The sequence below is a fragment of the Haplochromis burtoni genome, unplaced genomic scaffold, assembly GCF_018398535.1.
Source record: "Haplochromis burtoni strain Fernald_Lab_line unplaced genomic scaffold, NCSU_Asbu1 Contig_29, whole genome shotgun sequence".
In the NCBI taxonomy this organism is placed as follows: domain Eukaryota; kingdom Metazoa; phylum Chordata; class Actinopteri; order Cichliformes; family Cichlidae; genus Haplochromis; species Haplochromis burtoni.
This window is the reverse complement of record NW_024582390.1, coordinates 20,967-44,378: the sequence shown is the minus strand read 5'-3', so window position 1 is coordinate 44,378 and position 23,412 is coordinate 20,967. Positions and strand designations below refer to the sequence as shown.

The 23,412-nt window shown below is 39.1% G+C and overlaps 1 protein-coding gene across 3 annotated transcripts in view; it reads left to right on the top strand.

The window, feature by feature from the left end:
* LOC102308541 (receptor tyrosine-protein kinase erbB-4) overlaps nucleotides 1-23,412 on the top strand; it is a 173,223-nt gene that overhangs the window by 129,598 nt on the left and 20,213 nt on the right. For all 3 annotated transcript variants that reach the window (XM_042219151.1, XM_005918381.3, XM_042219152.1), the window contains one exon: nucleotides 7,317-7,468. In XM_042219151.1, coding sequence (XP_042075085.1) covers nucleotides 7,317-7,468 — 152 coding nt within the window. The remainder of the gene's footprint in view (nucleotides 1-7,316; nucleotides 7,469-23,412) is intronic.

The window sequence follows — 23,412 nt, the reverse complement described above, 5'->3', positions numbered from 1 at the left end:
TTGATAAAATAAATTACAAATGTTGTATTGTTCGATACATATGCGTACCGAACCGAAAGCACTGTATCGAACGGTTCAATATCGATACGAATATCGTTGCACCCCTAATATATACATATACACATATATATATATACATATACATATACATATATACATATACATGTTGCTTTTTTTGTACGAGTCTGTCTGCATGTTTAATTCATTGTTAGCCTCTTCTAGATGTAAGGAACAGTTCTTTTTGTTTTGTTTTTCCATGATTTATGTGTTCACTTGTGTGAGTACAAACAAATAAAACCAAAATGATCTCTAAATAGTAGCACTACGTGTTTGTGTGTAGGTACATGTGTGCGTTTCCATTTTTAGAAGTGAGCCTCTGAGGATCACTTAAGTGTGTCGGCATGTTGCTAAAAACATAATAGCTTAAGGCCACGACATAGATGCAGACGTACAAAGTGCTCAGTCCCTCTCACAAACACACGCCGACACTGTCAGCCCGCGTCTGCGCACACATACACACCAAGGTAGTTTGCAACTGATTCATTTGACCCCATTGCTCAGCCTATCTGCTCTCTCTTTAGCAGACTGTTGGGATATGAACCACCTCAGGGGTTTACTGTTTCTACTATTAGCATATAAAGAGCATAAATTTCACTCCACCTTGTATTAGGAGGAAACCTCTGAGACTTCAAGAGCAAAGGCAAAGCCACCGAGGAAAACTTCAAAAAAAAAAAATCAGTGGCTGAAAAAGTTGTGCTTTAAGCTAAAAAGGAAAGTCAGGTGGATTTGTTATTAAGTAGAGTATACAGATCCATTCATACACAGACAGATGAAGTCAGTCTAAATACATATTTTCTTTCAAAAACGCACATTTTAGGTAACCTGCTGAAAGGAAATAGTAGCATGAAGGAGTCCAAATGAAAAACACCTTTCACCTGTCTTTTAGTTTACTGTAAATTAACATCTCTGTCTCCACCACAACTGAGTGCATTCTGACAAAGAGCTGATCTAACTGCCTCACACAATAATAAGTGTCTAGTTGGCTGAGCTGTAAGAGGTCTCACAGTCTAGGTGAGAACAAGCTCCCATCTCAAACTTAATGAGTGAACTGTGTTGGAATGATACTTAATCAAAATACTGTTGTAGTGAAATAGCAGAGAACAAAGGCTGCCTGACAAGAGGGTCAGCAATTTCTCTTTGTTCAACAGCAAAATATGCCTGCTTTTTGAGTAGTCTGGCCTGGCCTATCATAGAGGAGGTTAATCATCCACCTCACTCGCATTAAAAACCAAGCCCTGGAACCACATAGTGGTTTGTGTGCATGCCAAAAGCCCCCAAAGCAGCCCTGGAGGGTCCTTCACTGGCTGCTTTAATCTTTGCTGGAGCAGCATCTGATTTCTCCAGTAAAGAAAATCTTCAACCGCTTCCTTGGTAAGGCTTAAGATAAAATGAAGAAGGTGCTGCTAGTGCTATTTAGTTTTGAAATGCATCATAAATTATGCATATATTGTTTTCAGCATTTCACAAAACCTAGTTAATTTTGCCCTCCAATGGCTGAAGCATAATTGGTATAGCGTGTGGTGCAGTATAAGCAGCTGGTGGTCATGCACTTGTGCTCTGAGACAATTGTTCTGAGTTAATTATTGAATTCAAAATGTCTGCCACATGCAGTCCAAACATATATTTGAAGTACTCACTCCTTCTTTTTTCCATAAGGCCAATTTGCCATTGTGGGAAGAGTGTGAACCTCTGATTAGTGACACTATAGTGACCAGTGAAAACAGTGCTCAGGCTGTATCTTCCAATACATTTCCTTGTCTGTCTGTGTGATGTCTTAATGCAGTGGAAAGAGGTGGTGGTACATAGGTGAGAGGATCAGTACAGGCAGTTAGAAGGTTCCCTCAGCAACAGAGCAAAGTGGTATTTTGGTGTTTGGGTTGAAAATTGGTACTAGACTTTGCAATAAGTTTCTTAAAACTACATCATTTAGATTTAACAAACAAGAGTAGATGCATGGAACACATAAACACTATTTACAGATTAACCAAAACCAAAACTTAAACAGAAACCCTGAGGATATGCAAAACCTTGGGCCTGGCAAGTTTTCTAGAAATCAAAATAAAAAGGCTCTATTTTTGCTTTAAAGGTAGACAGGAAAGTGGAGAGGTGGGGGGGACTTGAACACAGGTCACTGCACACTGGCCATATGGTATGTGGTGCCCTGTTCACCCACTTAGCTAAAGCAGCAGCCCAGAAAAGGATGTTAATGCAACACATGGTGACAGGTGTCATGACTTTAAATCAATATAACAAGTAGTGTCTATGGGGTGGCATGAAGGTCTGTGGTGGTGATGAGGCCATCTGCAGTTCTTTGGGGCCTGAGGTTGAGGACTTGATAGACCACAGCTTCCACCCTGGAGGGAGAATGATTCAAAGAGTTTGTTTTTGTGGTGGAAGAAGTCAGCTGCAATTTTTCTTACCCGCCTCAGAATCCTAGAGGTGTACAGGTCCCGGAGACATGACAGATTGTAGCCAATCACATTCTCAGCAGAACAAATGACGTGCTGTAGTCCTTGGCAGTGGCAGCAGAATACCAGATGGTGATAGAGGAGGTGAGGATGGACAGGGGAGGTGTAGAAGTGCGCCATCTTAGTCTTTGGCAGGTTGACCTTCTTCAGCTGCTACAGGAAGTACATGCTCTGTACATGCTCTGATGTTCTTTTTTTGTTTGTTTGTTATTGAATGGGACCGCACGTGGCAACCAGATAGTTAATCTCCCACCTGTAAGTGGACTCGCCCCAGCCAAAGAAAACATTTGAGTTTGACAGATCGCACACTGCAGCTGTTGGTGTGCAGGGACAAGAGTACAGCAGGAGGAACACAGTCTTGTCAGGAAGCCTCACTGATTGTGGATATCATCATGCTTTCACAGTTTCACGTGGTGCAAACAAGAAGTTTCTCATCCACCTGCAATTTATTTTATACAGCAAAACTGAAATGACGTTACTAAAGGCAGAGCTGAGGTCTGTGTTCCTAGGGAGTCCAGGTGCTGTGGCAGTCCATGTCTATGGATGATGGCTCTGCAGGCAAAATGCGAGGGCTCTGAGAGTCATTCAGTGGTTCTTAATGTGTCCTTTATTATTATTGCACACTATAACGTGTGCATTACAGGCGTAAGCCAAAGTGGAAGATCAGACAAACTCAAAAGCATTTCTACAGGTCAGTGCAGGTCTAGAAGTCTTTTCACTATACCTACTGTCAGTCGTGGACTCAGTCAGGAAGAAGAAGCTAGAGGATTTGGGGTAATGAGGTGTGTTTCAGTGTCAGCCAATCACTCCGCTGTGACTTCGGTGGGTTTTTTTTTTTGTCTGGAGACAACTTTAAATCCCACTGAAATACTGAGAGCAGAGTGCTAAGAGAGAAAAAATAGGGTAGAGTGAAGCACACTGTTCTCCACAGTTTCACCATAGTAATTACTGGATTGCAAAATACATTTCATTTACATTTAAATACATACATTTGAAATAAAGTTAAATCTGCAATTTGTCATCAGCAATTTTTAATAACGTTTTATGACACTAACTCAGTAGGTGTGATATCTACACTATGCTGTGCTGTGTTACATAATTGTATATTTACTCTTTTAATAGCAACAGTAATCATAAGTAATGGCAACAACCAAATCAGACACTGGGATTGCTGGCTTTTTCTTTTTTGTTTATGGAGTTGTAGCTTGACAGCAGGAGGCAGAGAACATACAGATAAACTGCAATTACAAAAAGTAACATAAAGTATACATTCTCTGTTGTTGTTTTGGTTTTGAAATCTCAAAGTGTTTGAGCTTGTTCACTGAAAGCAAATACCGTTAAAATAGGTGAAAAAGAAGGTGAGCCTAAATAGTACCAGTAATAGTATTTGTTTTAATATTTAAAATGCATGCAATGCTGTCTGCTTTTGTAGGGGAGCGAGAGTGCATAACAGCAACAGCAAGTTATCCTCTGTGGAAAACTCTCACAAGGTGTTGGAAATATGCACCACTGATGACACGATTGCTAATTTATGGTAGACCATATGGAGACAGCGACAGCATTGTTGGTAGATGACCAGAGCTCAGAGGGCAACGAGAGGTTAGTGTTACTGGACCGTGCCGTTATCACGAACACTCATCTAGTTATTGTTTCTGATGCTTATTAAACTGCTCAGCAGATGGACGATAATCTAGGCCATGATTACCATCCGAGGCAGTGGCTTGTAACTCACACTTAGCCACTGAGGCTCATCTGGGAGACATTAGGGGACAAAGGACAACTCTGACCTCAAATATGGTACTTTATTCAACGTGCCTGACAGAAAATGTAGTATTTTCCACTGTGTAAAGCTTATTTCTACAAGGTACTCCTATTTATTCAGTTCACGCTGACGAAGTTCAGCTATTGACAGTGTTTACTCAAGGAAGTGACATTTGCAACTTTATTTAATTCGGTCAGTTACTTGCTATTGGGATGACCTTTTGCTGGCTTCACTGGCAGGAGCCTATAAACCTCGGAGGCTCACCAGCTTTATAGGCATTCAATAGTCGCACAAGGCACTATTGATGAAGTTGTTGTGTGCACAACCAAAGGAAATGAGAAGGGATCAGAAATCACAACACTAAAGTTCCCGTGTAATCCTGATGAGGATATTTATGAAATTAAAATGGATGAAAATACAGCTAAGGGGCATTTCAGCCTGTTTGCAAAGACTTAAACATTGTTTTGTTTTGTGTAAAGAATTTACTCTCTGCTGAAGGTTTTGATCGTGTCAAACGGTGATAGATGCATTGTCGTCTTTTTTGGCGGCTGTCTGTCAAAGATACATGGGAGCTCTCTGTCTGTTTATCTATTTACTTGATAAATATGCGGTTTCGCATTATCTGGCTAAATGCAAGCTTTGCTGCAAAAGCCTTTATATGCTGTTCGAGACCATAGAAATTGAGCCGTGTGCATTTTTTCCCCATTGGCACACAGTCTCATTAATTACATGTATTGGGAAATGTTGTGTTATTATGATTTATCGCTACGATGTATCACTTCTGAGGTGAAATTCTCTGCAAACACATCACATCAATTTACTCTCACAGGCAATTATCCTTCATACATGGACGAAAGACACTTAAACTCATTGGCATTCTCAGCATTGAGAGTGCCAGAGAGTGAAATATATCAAACAGATGACATAGATTTCCTTTTGTGGAATAGCCATAAGCATTAAACAGTATGAAGATTCATTTGTTCTTGCAGTATATTCCTGTATTCCTGGCAGCATGTTAAACAATTCACAATTCAGCATCTTATAGCTTGTGCTCATGGGTGGGCAGGTTGTCCAATTGTTTTATGCAACCTTTAGTGTGACATACGGACTCAGATGTATCGTATTGAGCATGGAGACAAATGGATTCGATCATGCGATGAGAAGGGGAAAATACATCCTGAGGTCTATTGTTTACAGCCTGCCCACGTTCACGCACACACATGCAGACATAAGAGTCTACACCAGTTGGAGCACCGGGCTCTGCAGTAAACCTTTAACAGTTCACACATCCTCTACAGTATAAATGCACAGATGGTTTAGTTGTGGTTCACTTGGCAGCCAGCACCATCTCAAGCTCATGCAGAGCTTTCGTGGTAGGTCATTAGAAGTCACATTTAAAAAGAAAAAAAAATGTAAACATTCTATACATTGCATTAGACAGGTTTCAAAAGTCAGCAGACTTACTGAAGGTCTGCAAATGGGTACGAAAAAGTAAATTTCACCAGACATCACATCATCACATGCCACAATGCCCCTTTCCTCTGATCTCGGCGCTCTGCCTCAAGGGTGCAATAACAGTTTATTACACCTATCTTCACTTTATGACCCACCCCACCACCTGCCCCCACCACTTCCACCCCGCTCCCCTCAAGCCCACGCTAACTGTTATTGAAAACACCCAGGTCTGCTATATATCATTCCTGAGCAGCACGGAATGCTATGCGCAACATAGCTAATCAGCCCCAGATAGAATAGGTATTGTCCAGGTCATAGAAGAATAGCTCCACTTATCTAATATCTGCTTACATGTGGAAGTATTTAAACACAGTTTCATTTGTCTTTTGAGCCTTTGTTGCCCTGAGGTTGAATCTTCTTCTCCTCACATATATCTATTGTGTAATCAATGGAGTGAATAAGAACTATTTTTTCTGCATTGTGCCTGTGTGAAGATAACGGTGTAAATGGGTTGTGGCATATGTTTTGCTAGCAGAGTGGACAGAGTGCAAGTTGGACTGAGAGTGATCTAAGGTATGTGATGGAGACTGCAGTATAGCACATAGTAGGGTGGGATTGAAATGCAAAGCATCAGTAAAGATCTTTTGAGGTGGATGTGCTCACAGAGAGAGGCTACAGCTCAAGGGAGACAGTGTGACAAGACTCTTGGAAGGACCCACCACCCCTCGGTCACAGTGATGGCTTCACTGCTATCAAGCGTGAACAGGGTGCAGGTGGGAGAAACCACACTGCCATGACAGTGTGTGGAAATGAAGCTAATTCTTCAAAAGGAGCAAATGTCAATGTACATCTGTAACTTGGGCTTATATCAGCAAGTTTGCAAAATGTGCCTAAGTGAAAACACTAAGGCAATACCTTATTGTGAATGTGGCTTATATTTTAAGACTAGTAAAGGAATATAGGTGGGCAGGAACTGCAAATGATGTTTAATTTCATAGGGATTCAAGATTTAGCCACAAACCTTGGGATTTATCTGTTTGTGTCCATGCAGTCATACATGTGTGTTTTAATGTTAGACTAGGGAACACCAGCTGATAGGGCAGATGGCTTGTGTCATCTTGAGTGTGCAAGGTATGTGATGGGTGGAAATGGTCCTGTTTAATTACCTTTAAAGTGAGCAGCGCAGCTAGGTACTAAAGAGCTCTCATCTGCCCTGTAGGCACCAAGGGAAGCTCTAGGAAGGCCTTGTGGTGTAGTGGTTCAGTGGCTGCATCGTGTTACATGGTCAGCTTAGTCACATGACAACACTCTAGATTCTTCGCAGCACAGGTGTGGTGCTGAAAAACAAGCTGTTTATATGTCTTTTCCTAAATTGTTGTCCTTATTTAAATTTCTACATTAAAACCCTTTTATACATACAAAACATTTTATACTTTGTTAGAAATCCAAAATACAGGTTTTAACAATAGCATTGAGGTGTTTTGGGGCAATGTCCAAACCCATCCTCAGTCAAAAAAATGAATGTAGCTGGATTACAACTGACTTATTTCTCTTCTCCTCTCTTTTCGTAGTATGTGCTGGAACGGAGAACAAGCTGAGCACGCTGTCGGACCTGGAGCAGCAGTATCGCACTCTGAGGAAATACTATGAGAGCTGTGAAGTTGTAATGGGCAACCTCGAGATCACAAGCATTGACCGCAGTCGTGACCTCACCTTCCTCAGAGTAAGGGAAAAAAAACAACATGATACCGTCAACTAATAGACCGCATTTTTTTTGGCACATTTTAAGTGCAAAGTTATAGGATTCTAGCTTGGAACCACCAAATTTCTTAAAATAGTGCACAAAAATCAACATGAACATTTGAGAAAATATATTTTTATTTGAATAAAATGATATGTGCCTATATATTCTGTTTAAAAGATTCACATATTCCTTTTTGACTAGTAATGCCAATCATCTGTCTTTTTACCTACACAATAGAAATACAAATACTCATTTTTTTCACAAGTTACTGAGTCTAAACTTCTTAATGTGAACTTTGTCTTTTTTTTTCTTCTCATATGACCTTGTTACCCAGAGAATGCTTTTTGCTAAGATCTTTTTCTACCAATCAGCACTCGGATTAGTGTCTATCTCACCAATGATAACTAGAGAGGAAAGTTGTTCTAATCAGCGGGTAATCAAACTTCCTCTCTACTCAGCGTGTCTAACTGATTGTATGCTCGCACCATTGTGATCTGAAGCACAGAATAATCAAAATCCAAATAACTTGATCCTTTAAATCTCCTTTTTGATTGAACGTGAATCACAGACTACAGTGAAAAAGTTCCACGGAGCTGGTCATCATTTCATTTTATTTCACTTTTGAGCCTTCAGCTTTAATCTCGAAGATATTTATTATTTTTATTGCTTAATTTTTCATATAATTATAGCCAAGACTTGAGCAGGTGAGTCAACTGAATTGGACCATCTAAGAAAAGTATAGTTTTGCAACAATCTAACAGTATTGTTATCAAAAAGAAACACTAGGATACAAAATGTGGTTAAAGACTGTGCTCTAACACTGTGGAAGCACACTCTTGGAATTGCTTACATGAATGCGTTTTTTCACTTTGGTTGAGAGGACACATACAAACTGAGTGTCAGGTGATGGACGGTCCCAGCTCCACTGAGGGCCAAACTGTAATAGTGCAGTAATTAAGGGTTAGAAGGTGGTAACTGTAGGAGAATTTACAGGAGAGAAAAAAGAGAAAACACATGCATTCTGTTTTTTGGTGAAATCAGCTGCTCTTAGTGACCTCTATCACCCCTTCACTTCTCATGAACACCAACTCAAGACTATGCTGGCTGCGCTCTGCACTGCTAACGCATCCAACTCCAATTGATTCCGGTGTATCTGGGGGCCTTGGGAGCTCCCCTGGTGTTACACTAAAGTGCTGACTGCATTAATGGTCCAATAGTGCTGTGTGAATGAACTGGGCTAAGGAGGCTTTGCCAGTGATGTAATCCTCCAACAAGGCATTCTGTATATTTTAGATGTTGCTCCTTACTGTGATGATTTAGAAGTTAATACTGCGATATGACATTTTTATGTAAAAAAAAAGTCCTCTGTTTTTTGTATTTAATTTGAACGGACACAAAAACGCCAAGATTGATCAAAGCACCAAAACAAAGTCATTAAGTGTTTTACATCGTGAAGCACAATTCTGATAATGCCCCCTGTGATGCAAAACAAAACGAAGATGATATTAAGAAAGAGGGAGCAATAGATGCAAAAGTGTTACCATTAGACTCCTGCAGAGGTAATGGGCCCCACTGACTTAGATGAAAAACGGAGGTAGGGGGGAAAGATGTGGCTCAAAAACCAAGTGTGATTGTTGTTTAACTACACGGGACCACCATGCACTATAAAACAACATCAGTTCTCTAGTTTAGCCGTGCTTTTTACAATGTCATGTGTATAGGATTACATTGAAGAGTTATTTGTAGATTGAGGTTAAAAGAGCACTAGTACAGAACCCCTTTTTACACGCCTGTATTACACCACCAATCATTTACAAAGCAGTTCCCTGTGGCACTAACTTGCCAGGTTCCTCCACCTTTCCATGGCTTGCAATTAATGTGGGTTAATTGAAGATGCTAATTAGCAATGTGGGGTGCCAAACACCGAGGGAGCAAAAGGGCAAGGTGCAGTATTTATTTTTAGAGAATATTATTATTATTATGATAAAATGCATTATTAACATGCTTCCCCAGGGAGGAAAAAAAATCACCTTGAGGTAAAGAAGTAGAGAAGTAAAGACAAAACTATTGTGCAGCAGCTTACCATTCCACCTGTCTCTGGGAGGTGATTGAAACTGATGCCTGTGCATTGGCTCCTTCTTTTTGAAGATAGCCAAGAGATTGATGGCTGCCTCCCCAAAGCCCCTCAAACAACTTTAGCAGTAAATAGACTCTATCTTCCAAACTGCCTCAACAACTGATGAATCAACGCTTGCACTGTGATTAATAACTGCTTTTCAGCACTGAGGCTTTCTCCCTTCTATCACATATGGACATTTGCACCAACAACCTAGACCGTGAGCTTTAACCACATGCAATTTTTACATTGTCAGTGCTTAAATCCCCATCACTCACACATACAACACACACACACACAGATCTATCTATCCATCTGTTTAATTCAGTTTCATGTATATAGCGCCAAATCACAACAACAGTCAGACTTTGTACAAGACTTGAATACAAGTCTTTGTATTGTAAGGTAAAGACCCTACAATACAACTGGAAAAAAACAACGACAATCTTTGAGTGAGCACTTGATGACACTGGGAAGGAAAAACTCCTTTTTAACAGGAAGAATCGTCAGACTCAGGGAGGGGCAGCCTGTTATGACAAAGTCTGGAAGACAGCCAGAGATTAATAATAACTAATGATTAAATGTACAGTGGTGTTTAAACACATAGTGACTGACAGTCACATAGTGAAGAAGAAATACTCAGTTCATCATGGGAAGCCCCCAGCATGCTAGTGCAGAGTCTGTGTTAGATTTTGGTTTATAGTGTTAAACAGTATTCTCTACCACCAGCATCTTTTGGAGTGTTTTATCCCTACCGTAAAGTTTCAGCACATCCACACTGTTGTGGCAGCCAAACAAGTCACTGAAACACCTTCCCGGTTAAATTCCAATAATTTGTCACCCTTAAAACAAATAACATCCTGTTCCCAGCTGAACATATACTGTGATTGTTTATTGGGTGGATGCAGAAGAAAGCACACACTTTGCATCCTTCTTTTCTCTCATGTCACTTTCTTGTGTGCGCTCACAAACAGAACTGATTATGAAATATTAATTTTTCCTTCTCCTCCTCTCTTCCCAGGCTCAGTAGGAACCCACAACCACACAGTTAGATTGGATTGTTTGTCTTGCCATTGCAATCATTAGTAAACATGTAATTTTCTCCCCAATATTAATGCGGTGATCAGCTGCCTTATCAGACTGACAACAGTTCACTGACTTCCCACCTCTTTGCCTGTAGTTGTAAATAAATTATGGAATCATAATTTACAAACGGAACATTTTATATTTCCAACGAGTCTTTGGTTTTCAATAATAACATGTGGTGTTAGGATGACAACTGAGAATCTAGAAGAAGAAAGAAACATGGAGGAAAAAAATTTCAAATAAAGATTTTTCCCTTTAAACTCCATATTTCCATTTCATTTTTATGTAAAGAATGGAAAAAAGAACATATATTAAATGCTGGTATGGCTCATTTTTATACAACCGAAAGTTTAAATACTCCAAGGGACTCCAACTAAATGATGGGATTGCGCGGATTTATTTTTCCCACTTTTTTACTCCTCTTCATGATTACAGAAGAAAGCCACATAATGTTTTGAAATCTGAAAAATCCATTAATGCTCTTTTACAAATAGCAACTAAATAAATACAAATGTTAAATGTGCTAAATTGATTCTTCAAAAGTTAGAGATTGTTGGTTTATTTATGGTCCTATGTCTGTTAACGGATTGATCTGATTAAAGACACCTTGTTAAAGCGTTAGAGTTATTTAAACCTATTAAAACAGTGGACTCTAATTGCTAGTGGATAACTCATCTTGACCAAGGTGGTTAGCAACAGACAAATTGTTTCTTGGGGATTAAAAATCAATGTCATTTGCGCATAACTGATCTTGGAGCAGTCAAAGGTGATCCACAAGCAGCTTAACTAGTAAACTGTTTCTCTCCATCAAAGAGGACAAGGTTTCTACAGGGTGGGCCATTTATATGGATACACTGTAATAAAATGGGAATGGTTGGTGATATTAAAGTCCTGTTTGTGGCACATTAGTATATGTGAGGGAGAAAACTCCTCAAGGTGGGTGGTGACCATGGTGGCCATTTAGAAGTCGGCCATCTTGGATACAATTTTTGTTTTTTCAATAGGAAGAGGGCCATGTGACACATCAAACTTATTGGTAATGTCACAAGAAAAACAATGGTGTGCTTGGTTTCAACGTAACTTTATTCTTTCATGAGTTATTTACAAGTTTCTGACCACTTATAAAATGTGTTCAATGTGCTGCCCATTGTGTTGGATTGTCAATGCAACCCTCTTCTCCCACTCTTCACACACTGATAGCAACACCGCAGGAGAAATGCCAGCACAGGCATCCAGTATCCGTAGTTTCAGGTGCTGCACATCTCGTATCTTCACACCATAGACAATTGCCTTCAGATGACCCCAAAGATAAAAGTCTAAGGGGGTCAGATCGGGAGACCTTGGGGGCCATTCAACTGGCCCACGACGACCAATCCACTTTCCAGGAAACTGTTCATCTAGGAATGCTCGGACCTGGCACCCATAATGTGGTGGTGCACCATCTTGCTGGAAAAACTCAGGGAACGTGCCAGCTTCAGTGCATAAAGAGGGAAACACATCATCATGTAGCAATTTCAAATATCCAGTGGCCTTGAGGTTTCCATTGATGAAGAATGGACCCACTATCGTTGTACCCCATATACCACACCAAACCATCACTTTTGTTGTTCCAACAGTCTTGGAGGGATCCATCCAATGTGGGTTAGTGTCAGACCAATAGCGGTGGTTTTGTTTGTTAACTTCACCATTCACATAAAAGTTTGCCTCATCACTGAACAAAATCTTCTGCGTGAACTGAGGGTCCTGTTCCAATTTTTGTTTTGCCCATTCTGCAAATTCTGTGCGCCGATCTGGGTCATCCTCGTTGAGATGCTGCAGTAGCTGGAGTTTGTAAGGGTGCCATTTGTGAGTAGCTAATATCCGCCGAAGGGATGTTCGACTAATGCCACTCTCCAGTGACATGCGGCGAGTGCTACGCTGTGGGCTCTTGCTGAATGAAGCTAGGACAGCCACTGATGTTTCTTCATTAGTGACAGTTTTCTTGCGTCCACATTTTGGCAAATCCAACACTGAACCAGTTTCACGAAACTTAGCAAGCAGTTTGCTAACTGTAGCATGGGAGATGGGTGGTCTCGTAGGGTGTCTTGCATTGAAATCTGCTGCAATGACCCGGTTACTGCGTTCACCAGATATCAACACAATTTCGATCCGCTCCTCACGTGTTAACCTCTTGACATGTCAATGGCTGTGAACAAAGAGAAACTTGTAAATAACTCATGAAAGAATAAAGTTACGTTGAAACCAAGCACACCATTGTTTTTCTTGTGACATTACCAATAAGTTTGATGTGTCACATGGCCCTCTTCCTATTGAAAAAACAAAAGTTGTATCCAAGATGGCCGACTTCTAATGGTCACCACCCATCTTGAGGAGTTTGCCCCCTCACATATACTAATGTGCCACAAACAGGACTTTAATATCACCAACCATTCCCATGTTATTACGGTGTATCCATATAAATGGCCCACCCTGTACAATGTGCTTCACACACAATACTTTAACCATTGTCAGTTGGATGTGGGCATATTCATATATCTGTCAGAAATGACAGATGCAACAGATCTGATGGTGGATAGTCAAGCTAGCTTTTACAGACAACAACAAACTGCTGCTACAAGATGGCAGTATTTTACATGACGCATTGCAAACAGGCAATACAGAATATTACGTGACCGAATATTGTTCTGAGCATTTAGAATATAGATTACTTTCACTTTGGTAACATTTTGATTGATTTGTATTTTAGATTTCACTGGTCAAGCACAGCTTGGCTTGCTATCCCTCTTGATTGTATATATGTATCTTGTTTCTAAATAATTCCTGCTGTCTACTATTTACATTTTATTCTGACACAGTTGGTGTGGAGCACCCACAGTTTCGCTGTACATGTACAATAACAATAAAGGGCTATTCTAATCTATGCTATTCTATTCTTATGCTGGGTGGACATGCCCATTGAGTTGGCAAACTCAGAAATCTCTTATAGGTCATGTTATTTAACCTGTCTGTGGTTGCCATGCACCTGCAAGCAGCTTTACATCCCAGCTCTATCCTATGACTCTTAATTTCACACAGTTTCTGTTTTTTATTTTGTTTTTGTTTTGTTTTTTCTCATGTTTGTTTTGTCATTGATGCTTTTTCTGTTCTGGGGTTTTGGTGCTTTCTCTGCCTCCAGCTTTAATTTTAAAATGTGGGGAGGGTTTGCTTTTCCTGTATTTTGGCTTTTACTTCTTCATGTTGAAGAGCAGGAAAGTCTAAAAACAATACAACAAATTACTATAAATGGACATCATAACCTTTCAACAACAGGGTTCTTAACCTTTTAATAGTTTATATGAACAAAGTTACAAAACAGAACTGCTCAAAAAAAGAAGTTTAGACAAAACATTGATTTTTATGTATAAATATTATAAGAATCAATAAAGGAAAGTAAACAAAATACTGGCACATTACTTTACTTGTTCTACTTTATGAGTACATGGATTTTATTCAGAGATGTCATGATTTCAATCATAGGCCTCTCTGGTAAAAGTGAAGAAGTGATCTGAGCATGTTGAATGGTTAGATTGCAATAAAATATTACATTCTCATTCGCATATTTAACATGTAACATATCAACCAAAATATCTATCTATTCTCTTAACTACTTATCCAATTAAGGATTTTGGTGGGGCTTGAGCCCATCTCAGCTGTCATAGTCTTGGAGGTGGGATTGAACAGATGGGCTCCACCATGACAATATACTATCAACATGTTGCAGTGCCCTGATTTTGTACAATCAATAATCCAGGCCCCAGTTCCTATCTGATCAGATGTAAACAAATCCATCCGTCCATTTCACTAAGTATGAAAAAGATTATGTGGCCAGATTACTCTCGGGTCTTAACTGTCTAAATGTTTTATCATCGGATGAGTCATTTAAACTAATTAGGAAATAATGGTGTGATGGTTTATCATGAAGTGCTTATTAAATACAGGTGTGCTCATTTCTTCGCTGTTAACCGAGGAATAGTATTTGTGGTTGAAAAATTACTTATTACGTCTTTCGTCTCATGCATTATTTATTCTACTTCTCTGTTTCTCTTCGTGGAGCTACATGATAGACCGTAGCTAGTTTAACAGGTATTAAAAGTGTATATTTCAGAGCGGCCAATTTCTTCTGAAATAGTAGGCAAACACAGGTGTTACTAATCACATTAATTAAGCCTTTGTACCTAAACAGAACAGAGCATTCATTAATGTCATTAGTAACACCTGTGTTTACTACTGTGCAATAGGTCTGCTGGCATTACAAGAGAGAGAACAACTCGTGCTATTTATTATACCCTGTGACTATAAAAATTAACCCATGCACCTTGAATTTCAGTGCACATCTCTGATGCACTCATCTCAAACCAGTCTTCACAACCAGAGCTCACTGAAGTCTGTTGCATACAATTCATGACTGATTACTGTTGATGCTTCCATCCATTATATTTTTACCTGGTGGCTCATTCTTACTAACTTACTGCAATTTAAAGCAGCATGTATAAAGTTTTGACTTTTAATTGCTAATCCCCTTGCATTTGTAAGCAGAATCCCTTTCCTGCACACAATCCCTGTCTTCTGACATCTTCCTTCATACTTCTTTTTGACTGGCATATTTGTCCCTCAGGCTCTGTCCCTGCCCTCCCCAGCTTCCTAATTTTTGATGCACTGTTAGATGAGTGCAGATTACGATGGCCCCCTGCTCCTCACCAAACTCCTTCAATATTAATGAAGACTGATGAAGTGCTAGGGAGCCCCTGTCTTCCAGCCCCAACCTAGATTGGATTGACAATTGCAATTAGCGTCTCCTCAAGTTCATTTCCATCACTTTAATTTGACACGAGGAAGGACAGTGTGGGGTTGGAATTGAGACCATTCAGGGAGAGAAGTTCCGAGGAAAAAGGTTGCCAAGGAAAAATAATGTACAGGAGTTTGACCAGGAACTAGTTTAAAAGCTACACAGGGAGAAAGGAAACACAAGTCCCTAGAACTTTTTTCACATATGTCTCAAATGATTTTCTATAGCTTACTTTTACATTTTTTTCCCTTGCTTTTAGTCATGTACAGCAGCAGCCAGAGGGAACTCTGTACTAGTCATATCCACCTTCATACCTGGAAGCTAGGTCTAGGTTGTGATCTCCACTATGCAGTTCCTGCTATCACCAATAAAGTTCAGTATGCTTTTTACTCTTTAGCAAATCACACTATTTCACTTTCCACATTTCCTCTCTCACCTGCAGCAGTCACCAAATGGATCGCTTGTCAGTGCATATGGGAGAAAGATGAATGTGTGCGATATGGGGACAGCGGGACTTGAAAATGAATGACTCCCCATCCTTGTGCGGAAGCAAAAGAAGCAGGAGTTGATAGGCAGAAGTTGATGATGTGTCATGTTTATGTCTTTCCGTGCACGTTGTTGTTGTGTGTATGTCCATATGCATTAAACGGCATATGTTGCTTCGACTGATACGAATTGGGAAATCAGAAAAGTTTATCTTTAACATACTGACATTCATTTTAAACCCTCATTCCCACAAATTGACTAAAGCAAATGATAGTATGTGTGTCTGCAAGTTTGTGTTTATGCATGCTTGTACACCTGCACAGGGTTAAAATAAGCCTCACTGTTCGACTGACACATACATTTTTTCGTTCATCTTCCCACTCTTGGTTTGCCGATATCGTTTTCTTCCCATGTCTTTATGAAATGATCCAAACTGATATAACTGCGAAGTAACAGAAATGTAGAGGTTGAAATGTCAGATGTTTGAAAAAACAAAGAAAGAAAATAAAAACCTCTCTCTACGAGTTGTGTTTGCCATTCCTTAAATTAGCCACTACACACTTTTCCATTAGTATTGACCTGTAGATTCCTGCAGGGCAATAAGAACTGTGCTGACCTATTTTATAATGCGAGTTACTTTAAAAAAAAAAAAAAAAAAAAGGAAACCTGCACTGAATCATCAGGATACTTTTGCCCTCAGTGTGGGAAACCTTTAAGCATGTTAAACATTTTGCCTCTGCAGACTTGCATTGCATCTAATAAAGAAACAAACCTTATCCATGTTCTTGTGTTCACTATTTTCTTATAGCAGTATTTTTATTACAGTACAACTGATATGGAAGTAGTGATTATTTTCCCTTTTGCTTAATCTAAGTGTTTTCAAATGAGCATTACCACTGAAAATCTTATTCAGCATTAGGCCTTAGTGGCCAGATGTTGCATAGCATTTAAATTAATGTAAAACTCATAACGTATATTTTTATGTCCTGTCAACACCCTCCCTCCCTTCCTTCCCTTCAACATTTAATTTGTGAACGTGTTTTGCATCCCCATCCTTTATTGTTGCAAGCTATATGTAAAATGGGACTTTTATTGGGACATGGAGTAGGACAAAATGTTTCTATTGATAGATGGAAACACGCTAACACCAACAGTCTGAGAATCAGTATGACAGCAGCGAGATCACTAATTTAATGTAATATCACCCATAAGCATTCGCTCCTGAAACATTGTGTCTTAATTTGTTTACATCTTGCCAAATTGATAGCACTGAAAAAGGCACTGGTTAGCTATTGGCAGCTAGTGTTGATAATGTACCCATGAATATATAAACAATTATCACTTGATTATCTTGTAAACCTGATGATACTCCAGCAAGTTTTGAAATGTCACTGGAGATAATGATATCCTTGGGAAATTCATGGCACGCAGAGTCATACTAATCATACTAATACTTATTTCCTGTTTGTCTGTTGTGATTTGTCTTCACTGGAATTAAAATGAGCATCATCTGTGACTCAAAACGACCTCACACAGCATCCTTATATTTCTTCTCTGTTCTGCCCTTTGTGCCTTTATATGCAACTCTACACGGGGCTCTTTTTTTTTTTTTTTAAATCTGTTTGTTCGTCAACTTCCATGTTTGCATTTATTTTATCATGCCAGATACCTGTATCTATTGCAAACCAAATGACCTCATATCCAGATGCTTAAATTGTGGAATGCTGTGTTAAATTACATAGTAGCGCTCTGAATATTTCATTTCCCCATCTCCCCCAATAAAATACAAATTAGACTTTCCTTCATCCTTACTCTATTGTGATTGAATGGTAATCTTCAGAGTGTATAGGGTTAAATATATCTAATTGTAATGTCTCCTTTGCCATGCATCACCAGACTAAAGCAGTAGCTTCCAGTCATTTAGAAGCTACTGCTTGAACTGCAAGCTGTCTTGGATTAGATGGTGTGGAAGATGCATGAGACTTTCTCACTGCACACACACACACACACACACACACTGTCACACCAGAGGTGATAGTTCTTATCGTAACATAGCAGTGCCACACTGAATAGAGAGGCAGTCGAGAGGAGAAGCAAACTGGGCTGTGACAATAGCCCACCCTGCTTCTCTGATGCCTTTCAAACTTCATATCTGCCTCCCTCTGCAACTTGCCTAAAAAAAGAAGTGAATGATATGGACCAGCTTCTCAGGAGGATCGAAATCAATTTCTACCCACTGCGACTTAGATTGGGGAGTCCATTTGAATGGCTAGTGTTAAGATGGGCAAAGTAAAATTGCTCCTCTGGAACCCGTCTCCGTCCTTGTTTAAATAAGAAAAAGAAAACTTAATTGATAACAGTATTTATTGAAAACAACCAGCAGCACATGTAATCCTGCCTGGTTTTATTTACACCCCCAACCTCAAACACACTTACATTATACCTGCCATCATAAGTTTATGCATGCTAATAAGGGACCGTGTGGTTTTGCCATGTTGTTGTAAGACAATACCTTCTCTCTGCCTGTTTGTCATGCTCTTATTATTTTGGTTGCTCAAACTTTTTAAACCACAATCTCCTGCTGGTTACACTGGACACATTAACAGCATGAGTTACTATTGAAGTGGGCTTACTTATTCTTAATCTCCACATTTCCTGAGATTGCTGCCATCTAATATACACTAAGACCTTTTTGTGTATTTTGTGTTGCTTTCAAAGAAAGACAATACATTTCAGATAAATTAAAAAGCAGTATCAACAAATACAGCAAATATGATATGCAACAACCATTATTTTAGATTATTTTACATGGAATACATATAAACATCACATTGTACTACATAAATGGGCAGGTTGGAGTAAGATGAAGCCTTGGTTTAGTAAAGGCTGTTGGTACACCCAGGAGGTTTATAATACTTCCCTGCATTTAAAAGTGTGTCCCATTAACTCTGTCACTATGTTAATGTGAAACGCTATCATCAGGTGTTATTCCAAAAGACTAAATTTCCTGCTTTTCCACCTTTAATTCTCAAACCATACATGCATTTTTTTTCATACACAAGTTTGGTAAAAACAAAACTAAAACAAACAAACACAAAAAAAGAAACCCCAAAATGTATTGAAATCAGTATTATACTTTTAAGTTTTTTAATGTCTCAAGTGAAGTTACTTTAACTCATTGTTAAGTTTACATTAGAGAGTTTTACTAACTCTCATTTTACTCCATTAGATGTCATTTGTAATCTTTTTTTTTTTTAAAAATCCCGAATCATTTATCTGTTTATTTGTTTAGTAAGCATTTAATAAAAGATGATAGTCATAATTGGATAAATAAATACACCACTACTGATAACCAACAATAATACGCCCTTGACTTAATTATAAGAGCACATAATGTGGGTTTAACTGATTTTGTTTGTTTTTGTTTGGTTATTAATTTCTTTATTTATTTGTCTATCTTTATTGTTAGTAGTAAGTACAAAAGTAAACAGTAAGAAATTGCAGCAAATATAAGAAATTAAAACCTATTTAAAGAAGATATGATCTATGAAATATTAAGTCTCACATGCAATGAGATGAGAGCTGTTTGTATTTGTGCACCAAATTAATTGACAAACCATAGCAGTGACATTCTCTCTCTGTGTCTCCCTCTCTGTCTTTGACTGAAACATTAGTTAAGAACAGACACTGGGCTTTTGTAGGAACATATACCTACAGACCAGCCCCAGTAAATTCCCCTCTTTTGCTTCCATATCATTACTTTTCTGTACCATTACTCATGCAAAATGCCAGCCTTCTGTACTGAGCACAGGTGTTACCGTAGATGTAAATCTGAGGAATTGCAGAATCTTTCGGTGTGGACATGATAAATGTGGAATGTTTAATCAGATTAAAGCTGCGATTTTGAGTACACAAGTTAAGTTAATTTTTGCTCCAACACTCCACTCCAGCTTCCTGCATTTAAATTTAAACTGAGACTAATAAGTACTCAGTATCTTAACCACCAAATCCGTATTCCTGCCGAGTCCAGTCAACAAGAGCTACACACATTAATCACGTTACCTAAATATCTTATTTACCCACTACACTCCTGTATTAATTTCTCCTCTTTTCACTTGTGTTCTATATGTGCAAGTGTTGCTTCCCTTTCCATTTACATCACTGCACTCTTCTGCCCCCTCCCCAGAACTCCTTGCACTAACTACTAAATGTTTGAATAAAAACTCATTAGAATTACATAGCCATTTAGCTAAGTGACACGGGGTGTAATTGCACCATCCATCAATTGCAATGTAATAACACACTCGGAGGAGCTAAATGTTTATTAGCCGTCAGACAATTTCACCAGTGGGTTTTGGGAACAAGTAGCCAGAGGCGATCATGTGGGGTGGCCTTTGGTGTTGTGGGAGGGGAGGCTGAGAAAGGGGAAAGCCAAATTGACTGGGAAGTGATGGCAACAAAGTATCAAAGACAGACAAAGTATCACTCTGTTGCTGGTTACACTTAAACAGTTAAACATACAAAAATATTAAGACAGTATGTTTTGGATGCACATCAGTGATATCTGATGTGTTCACTCTCTACAAATATGCTAACAAACTATGTGACTTGTTTTTATCTTTATATATTTTTTACATTTTCAATATAAATTTTGCGAGATGATGATCAATGTGAAAAACCTTCTGGAGTATATTGTCACTTTTAAAAAATATTTAAAATTTAATTGAGTTACAGAAGGACTGTTGGTGCATGTTTCACCCTTGAACCTCAAATCACATTCTTCTTAATTTTTGTGTAATTGGTGGTTTTACTGCCCTTCAGGCATTCAGTCATTGGCTTTTCAAAGCTACTTTATGCCTTTATCGACACTCATTTTTGGAGCTTTACTTGTTCACTGGCCCTGATCTGATTGAGATGACCTGGATCTTTTATAAATAATTCTCACTTGATTATATCCTCCTTGTGTACTCTCTGCCAGTCAGTCAGTCAGTCTGCCAGTAATGGCACCTCTGGTGTGTTTCACTGTTCTGTAGGCATCTTCGGCATGTCTCCTCCACATCATTGTCTTCTGTGTGTCAGTGGAGTCATGCTCAGCTTGTTTTACAACATATGTCCTGTTTCAGCCACTCTCACTTGGTGGGCCCTTGCTTGGTCAGTCAATGTGGGACTTGTTTGTGCTGGGAGGGCGGCAAATAAGGAGTTTCATTATTTGGGCCGAAATAGAGACAAAGCCTGCTATAGCCAAGTCTAGCTCTTGCCCATGCAACATTTCCATTATGTCTTCCAAAAGTACAGCTGTGTTATCTGAGGAGGAATCACAAAGGAAGCCAAGAGCTTAGACACAAAAGTGAGAGGTGGTGGGTGATAAAAGGTTTGTGTTTGGGGGGGCTCCGAATGATTCAGATACTTCCTCTAAGTAGATGAGAGAATAACTTAATTGCTCATTGAGTTGATGACAGTGTTTTATGCAGATAATATCCCTTTGCATGACAGTGCCATAGTGCAGATAAAGGAGCGGCAAAAGAGAAGCGGAAGAAAGGAGACTGAGTGTATAGAAAAGAGAAACATAAAGAAAAAGAGCAAGAGATAGAAAATTAGAAAGAGAGTCTCTTTTAGTATAATTGCAGCTTTTACCATGAAATGAATGCATTGTGTAGAGCTAACGGTGCCAGCTCCACCCATGTGAGCCATCGTGTCTTTATCACTAATGGACCAGTGACTACTACTGTAATTACGTAGGCTTTTGTCTAGCCCTTTGCACAACTATCTTGGAAGCGAAAATTGGTCTGACTTTTATGGCTCTTTTACTGACATCTACGGTATATCGGCAAGCTCTAAAAAGAGGACAAAGCAAAAGAGCCATGCTAATAAAGAGAGAGGGGTAGAAAAGAGGTAATAAAGCTAAGATGGAGAGAAAGGTCATACAACAAGTTGGATTAATATTTATGATGATTTCTCAGGTTAATGACATTTCATATTTAGTCAGGGGCACCATAATTGAAGATAATGCAGACAGACCAATTTAATTCAGCACTGGCGAGTTTCTCTATCGTAACACCACACCTGTTACTAAACATCAGGCCCAAATTGTAGAATGGATTAAAAGTGCCTACACTAATGTACAGCATGCTACCCTTAGCTTGCTCATTTAACTGCTTAAGCAGTATGACAGCATAACTTCTGAGCTGAATCGTTAGTTAATTCAATTGTTTTATGGGAGAAAAGAGAAAAGGGGACTGTGTATAAAAATGAGTGTAATTCCAAAATATATCTGTGCAAGTTCTCAGTCATCCAGGACATTGAAGCCTTGAAGCCAACTAGACTTCTTTAGGTTTGTGAAGATGTTTTGCCTGTCATCCAAAAGTTCACTAGGTACTTCAGTTCTAAAATAGCTATTGAGGTCAGCTGAGGCAAAATGTGAGTAAGGGTTGAAACACCTAGGAAGGGATCTCAAGACTGCATTGTAGGTGGCTGATGGGTAGTGTCGTAGGTCACCACCTCTCAGAGATGAAGAGCCTCTGGAATGATAGATAAAACTTCTTTTTAAGCATTAAGGATTCCTAAAGAGCAAACTGAGACTTCACTTATGATTTCTTGATTGTTTGAAAATCCACTGTCGTTGTGCACCAATACAAAAAGGAACTGTAACTGGACAAATGTTTATGGATCTATCTGTTTCTGACATGAACTGACATATACTCAGTACCAGACCTAGTGTTAGAGCAAAGTTAGCTGTTAGACGGGTTAGTCAGCCAATCTTTCAGCCATGAAATCTGATAAAGCCCTAAGTTGGCCATTCATATCATTGAATTCCAGCCAGGTTCAAGTCTGTCAGGCTTGCACTTTCCTAGAAGGGGAGAAACTCAGTGAGGTAGATGAAAACAATCACATTGCATTGGAACTCTTAAAACCACAGAGAATATCTCTACATCTTTTTTTCTCTTTGTGATCTAGTTAACTTTTCACCACGTCGTACTTAAGGTACTCATACAGGATATGTCCATTAAAACAGTTTAAATATTCATCACTCTGTAGCCCGGTAACGGTTCCCAACTTGTTCTCCCATGCCCATTCTGCACAAGAATAAACTTTTCAGAACTCCAGTTCTCTCACAAAGGTACACAAATACATTTATGCATAGCTATGTAGTAAGTTGGCACTGCTTCTGTCTCCACGGAGAAAACATTATCTCTATAGATCATCTCCAAAATTATGAAAAAATTAAGTTGCAAGTCTTGAAAGGAAAAAAAATACCAGTTACTTTAAATTTGATTGTTTAATTCTAAAAAGTCTAAAGCACTGGACTACACAAGAGACCTTTCTCACCAGTCTCAGACTCTCATCTCTCCTTTTTACAGATGATGTAGTTCTGTTCGCTGCTGTTTGGTGACCTCCAGCTCGCACTAGAGC